Source organism: Setaria viridis, chromosome 9, assembly GCF_005286985.2.
Source record: "Setaria viridis chromosome 9, Setaria_viridis_v4.0, whole genome shotgun sequence".
NCBI lineage: Eukaryota > Viridiplantae > Streptophyta > Magnoliopsida > Poales > Poaceae > Setaria > Setaria viridis.
The window spans coordinates 19678345-19684578 of NC_048271.2; the positions used below are offsets into that span (position 1 = coordinate 19678345).

At 48.8% G+C, this 6234-nt stretch overlaps 1 protein-coding gene across 1 annotated transcript; it reads left to right on the forward strand.

Annotated features, from left to right (window-relative positions):
- Nucleotides 1-443: 443 nt before the first annotated feature.
- On the forward strand, nucleotides 444-4571 carry LOC117840701 (pentatricopeptide repeat-containing protein At5g61370, mitochondrial). The gene is given in 8 exon segments (XM_034721224.2): nucleotides 444-1968; nucleotides 1971-2017; nucleotides 2357-2445; nucleotides 2526-2639; nucleotides 2847-3125; nucleotides 3356-3469; nucleotides 4009-4081; nucleotides 4182-4571. Coding segments are annotated over 8 exon segments (2190 nt in total). The 5' UTR covers nucleotides 444-532; the 3' UTR covers nucleotides 4220-4571.
- Nucleotides 4572-6234: the final 1663 nt, after the last annotated feature.

Genomic DNA, 6234 nt, shown 5'->3' on the forward strand with positions numbered 1-6234 from the left:
TATTTGAAATTTACTAGGCTAGCTAGCTATAAAATTGTTTCTGGGGATGATTTTGACGCACAAGATTCCGCTTCTTTGCAACTGGACGGAGCAATAAGCAAGCCCTCAGGCTCAGGCCAGGATTGAAAATTTGAAATGGTGAATGGAAAATGTCAAGGATCTGATCTGAGACCGAGAGCCTATTTGCTGCTGCTCTATAATTCATCAGGCCGAAAGAAAGTCGAGCTCCACATTCTGGTCTATTTGCGGCCCATGCTCGGCCCAGCTCAGAACCCCTAGCCAATCCCCACTGTCGCTCGGCGCTCATCCCCGCCGCAACGCCTCCGCCCCCGGCCGCCGCCGCCCATCTCCCGGAGAAACGCCGAGTCGCGTGCCGTCGCAGCAACCGCCACCAACACCACCAGAGCCCTCCCTAAGGTCAGTTTCACCCCCGACCCGCCGCCACTTCCCCCCTCTTCTCTCCTCCAGACCTAGCCGCTGCCGGCCGCCAGTTTCTCGTCTGGCAGCCGCGTAGAGCCCGTGTCAGGACACGATGGCGATGAGGAGATTGACGGCGGCGGCCCTCACTCCGCGCGCCCTTCCTCCGTGCCGCCGCGCTCTCTGCTCCGGCGCGCCGCTGGGCCCGGAGCTGGACGCGGCGGTGCGCGACGTCGTGTGCTCCGGGTCCGGGAGCCTCGACGAGGTGGGGAGCAGGCTGGACCGGCTGGGCGTGGCCGTATCGCCGGCCCTGGTCGGGCGCGTGATCGACTCGTGCCGGGAGAGCGGCGGCGTCGGCTCGGGCAGGAGGCTCCTGCGTTTCCTGGCGTGGTGCCGGTCCAAGGACCCCGGGGCGTTGGGGGAGGGAGCGCTCGATAGGGCGATTGGGGTGCTCGCACGGGCTGGGGACCTAACCGCGATGCGAATTGCCATTGCTGATGTGGAGAAGGATGGCCGAAGGATGGCTCCGGAGACCTTTACCACCGTGGTCGAGGCCCTTGTCGATGCGGGGAATGAGGATGAGGCGGTCCGGCTGTTCAGAGGCCTGGAGAGGCAGAAATTGCTTCCTGAGCGCGGTGACAGTGTCAGAGGAGATGGCGTATGGTCGAGCAGCCTTGCCACGGTTCAGGCATTGTGTAAGAGGGGCCACGCCCGCGAGGCGCAGGGTGTGGTGTGGCACCACAAGAGCGAACTATCGGTAGAGCCTATGGTTAGCATTGTTGAACGTAGCCTTCTCCATGGTTGGTGCGTTCATGGGAACGCTAAGGAGGCTCGGAGAGTCCTTGATGAGATGAAATCTGCAGGCGTTCCGTTGGGCTTGCCATCGTTCAATGATTTTCTCCATTGTGTGTGCCATAGAAACCTCAAGTTCAATCCCTCTGCCCTTGTTCCGGAGGCTATGGATATATTAGCAGAGATGAGGTCCTATGGTGTTGCCCCAGCTGCTTCTAGCTTCAACATATTACTTTCATGTTTAGGCCGAGCAAGAAGAGTGAAAGAAGCTTATAGAATCTTGTACCTGATGATAGAAGGAAAGGCAGGGTGCTCACCTGACTGGGTTAGCTACTATCTTGTGGTTAGGGTCCTCTATTTGACTGGGAGAATCATTAGAGGGAAAAGGCTTGTACATGCCATGCTTGAAAATGGGGTGCTTCCAACTGCTAAGTTTTTCCATGGCCTTATAGGTGTCCTTTGTGGAACTGAGCAAGTTGACCATGCTCTTGATATGTTCAGACTCATGGAAAGTTGTGAGTTAGTGGACACTCATATATACGACCTCCTTATAGAAAAGCTTTGTAGGAATGGTAGATTTGAGCTTGGAAGAGAGCTCTGGGATGATGCTACAAAGAGTGGCCTTGTGTTAGGATGCTCAGAGGATCTGTTGGATCCCTTGAAGACAGAGGTATTCAGACCAGCTTGTCCAGCACAAAGATTAAGTCCTCAGAGCTATAAGCGTCTGACACAAAGAAAGAAGATTACTGCTGTTGGAGCCAAAAAGAACACTGCTACCACAGCCTCAAGGAAGAAGTAGGGAGTGTAGGTACTATTGAATTTGTTAACTTGAGCAAATCTTCCTGTTACTCTTGGAATTTGTGATGATGAGCTGTGCAAGCTGAAATGTAAAAACCATCCCATGCCTATCAGCTATGCTAAAAGGCATGAAACCTGTAGTCTGGCAATATTGGTAGTTTTAAAATGGCTATCCTTGAAAAAAAAGTTTTAAATAACTAGTAATCTGGCAGAACAGATGGCTTCATGATGTCAGATTTGTCTATTACATTTGTTTTTCTTTCTTATAATGTCTGTCTGACATCCTTTAGTTTTTCTTTCTGTACCTCTTTTGACAGATCTTTTTCTTTCTGTACTTCATCAATTGCAGCTTTGTTCAAGTGCTTGTTATACTTCATGGATAATTCTCAGGATCAAGAACATGATTTTGGTGTATTGCTGAAGCAGGGGGCAGAAGGGGTAAGTCAAGAATCAATCGCTACATGCTTGCAATTTATCCTTTTGTCTGCATTCTAAATAGCTTGTTTGCTTCTCTGCAGAGGGTATTTGTTTCAACATTTGTGGGACGGAAATGTGTAATCAAAGAGCGCTTTTCGAAGAAGTACCGGCACCCATTGTTGGATGCAAAGTTGACTCTAAAGCGCTTAAATGCTGTTAGTCTCTAACCAACATGTTCCTTTTAGATTTGTTTTTTTATTCACGTGTAAAAGAATTTGGAATTCATACATATTTTTGCCTTTCCATATGTCTGAAAGGTATAAATTATTGGTTTACTCACGTTGAAAAACATAGTCTGAACAGTTGCGCATAACAACTGATTCACTGAAATTTAGCTTAGCATGGTTCTTTTTTATGTTCAGGAAGCTCGGTGCATGACAAAAGCAAGACGGCTTGGTGTTCCTACCCCAGTTCTTTATGCTGTGGATCCGCTTCTGCATACTTTGACCTTTGAGTATGTGGATGGTTTGTCTGTCAAGGATATACTTCTTGGGTTTGGTTCAAATGGGGTTAATGAGGAACGTCTGAATGATATTGCCACACAGATAGGGAATGCAATCGGGAAACTACATGATGGAGGCCTGGTTCATGGTGATTTGACCACGTCAAACATGATAATCAAGAACAGCAACAATCAATTGGTGCGTAAAGTGTCCTTTGTGCCAACATCTTTTGGTCCATGTATTCACTTTCCTGAGCTATGAAATCAAGTTTATGGTAATCAAGATCAGCAGCAATCAACTCCAGATGTAGAGCTGTAGAATAGTGTTGATGTCTTTGTATTTTCTATGTTGAGCTATGTGATCAAGGCTGAACACAGGAGACACGTCTTGGCTACTTATTTATCAGTTTTGTAACTTCATTTTGGCAGGTTCTTATTGATTTTGGTCTGAGCTTCACATCAACAATCCCCGAGGACAAAGCGGTGGACCTATATGTGCTAGAGAGAGCTTTGATTTCGATGCATTCATCCTGTGGGGATGTGGTAAGCGACTGCGTTCAAGTTAATTTTTTTTCCTGACCATTAGTGTGCTTTGCTTTGTATTGTTACTCGTTTATGTTTTGTCAGTTCATATACCTTAACATATACTAGCCAGTACAATTATTCAGTAATTTAGTATTTTGTTGAATGTATACTGTATACAGGGTTATCTAAGCAGCCCACAAGATTGGATTGATTGAAATGTTTGACAATCATGAATGTTGGGACAATCATTGAAATCATGAAATGTGCTATCAATATTTAGCTTTGTTTAACTGTTATTCTGAACTTGGGGCTGACTGTTCTTGTATGGACACATAGAATGTTACAGCACAACCTAGTCCATTTTTTCCTTTCTTTCTTTGGCATTTTGTTTCTGATGATTTTTCTACTGATTTTTCAATTGATCATGCAAAACTTTTTTTTTTCTGTTTCATGAGATAGTCAAGTTTGCTTTACTCCCATCTCCCTAATACCATATGCCGTGCAACTTTTGAAGTTTTGATACTGATAACACACGGCTGATTTGTGTGATGAACCAGATGGAGAAGATCCTGGCGGCGTACAGAAAGTCTTCGAAGCAGTGGTGCTCCACCCAGAACAAGCTGGCTCAAGGTGATCCTGGCCCTCCCCCAGCGCATGCGCATCTTTGCTTATGTAGCTCTGTTAGCATGACGATTGACCTTTTCCTACTGTCTGCAATTAAAACTTGCAGTGAGGCAACGGGGCAGGAAGCGCACGATGGTCGGATAAAACCTGCTGCCTGGATATATTTGAAAGAAAGGCGATCTAAATTATGAACCAGAAGTATTCACGGCTCCCGCATGAACCGATTCCGTTGCTGTGTTTTTAAGCGACCGATAGCGGCTTTGCCTGCTGTATCATTTGTACTGCTTGGAACCCAATTGCGTCAGCGCCAGAAGTAGCGTTGCTCTGAACTGGGCATGGTTACGTGTATTCTGCTAGTCTGTGTGTCGTGATCTCACCGGGCTCGTGGGCCTGATAGGCTTGATGTGGGCATGTGGTAGAGGGCTCTCGCTGACTGTATTGGGCTGTATGTTTGAAATGGCCGGAATGGCGAAGAATGAACTCTCCTTCGCCGCCACGGTCATTTTCACTTGCACTTGTGTGTGCCGTGGACTCGTCGTGGTGTTAAAGAGGCGAGCGCCTGTAGCCTAGAGCGCTGCAACTGCTAGGAGGACAGGCGTTCCATTAGTAGCAAGCATGATGCGATGATTGCGTGCTCGTCGCTGGTGGGCCCTGGCTCACGATCACGACGACATGCTCATTGCCTCCACGGGGCATCGTACTAACAAGGCCGGTCAATGATGGGGCCGGATGGATGGATGGAGAGGGCCCCAGCTGGAAGAGACTGCCGCAAGTGCAAGCAAGCGAGGAACGGGTAGTCTAGTGTGGTCCTTGCTGCATACTGTGTGCGTACGGACGCGTTGGTAGCATAACATAGCGTGCATGTGGATGGACAAAAGGGAAGGAATGACAGCAGGGAAGGGAAGGGAATGGAAGGGAGGCCCAGCAAAGGAAGAGGGATGAAGAAGGCTGCTGGAGCAGCAGCAGCAGCAGAGGCGATCAGATCGCAAGAGAAGAAGAGCAGGAAAGCAGAGAGCGGGGCCCAGCCGGAGCGACCTCGCTCGTCTCGCAATCATCACTAGCAGTCAGTCACCATCTCGCCGATCCGATCCACCATTCCACCACCTACTAGAGAAGTAGAGAGTAGAGAGCCTCGCTCGCTCGGCACCATCTGCAATTCTGCGTGCACCTTCCGGTCTCTCCAGGCGGCTCCCGGAGTGCAAAACCAAGCGTGTCGCGCATCGCTTTCACGTAGCTATCTAGCTAGAGGATCTCGCAGAGACGCAGGCAAACATGCATGCGAGCTAGGGGATTTGGTCAGGATGCTCTTTGGAAACTTGCCAAACGGACGCGCCCGTGCGCGGGGATGCACGAGGGCTATACGACTGTGGGCACGCAACGGCTAGCAGCATAAAATGTGCAACCAGGTTAGAATAAGCCAATGAGACCCTAGTAGCGAGAGTGCGGATCGTGGAGTTAGCCCGTTAGCCCGTCTTGCTCATCTGAAGGATCATTGTCTATGGCGTTTGTTGTTTCCTCACAGCCATATGAGATTCTGGTGCAAGTCTCTCTATTTAAGGCTCCCATTTGGCAGGGATACGCTTTCTCAAACAAATGCTATTGGAGAAAAACTAGTTTGATTCTTCTGAAAAAAAAAACATGTTTTTTCTGCTTTTTGGTACAATCCAACAAGTTTCTTCGGGACTGATTTCCCGTTTGGAGAATCCCAATAAATCCTTTGGTAGGATTCTCTCATATTTCTTCAGAACCAATTTCCCCGTTTGAAGAATCCCGGCCTATCAAACGGGGCCTAATTCTGACAGCGGATCCATGGCGGTACATTTTTGAATGTCCGCTCCTACTGTACCTCACGTTACTATCCCATCCTTTTCTTCGTTCGTCGAGTACTGCAGATCCCGGTCGGTCGATCACGACCATCTAGCCGGCTACCAAAGCTCAAAGGAAAAAAAGTCTCAAAAGGCAGAGAGAGACACACACAAGAAGAGAGGAGCAGCCGAGCAGGGGGCCGCCGGGCCCCCTCTGCCAAAAGCGTACATGCAGCCCAGATCCTGTTTTGACCGCCCCCACGGTGACACGCTCAATTGCCCAACGACCAACGCAACAATAAACCAGAAGAAAAAGCTTAGCAGCAGCTCACCGCATCATCATCATGGCATTCA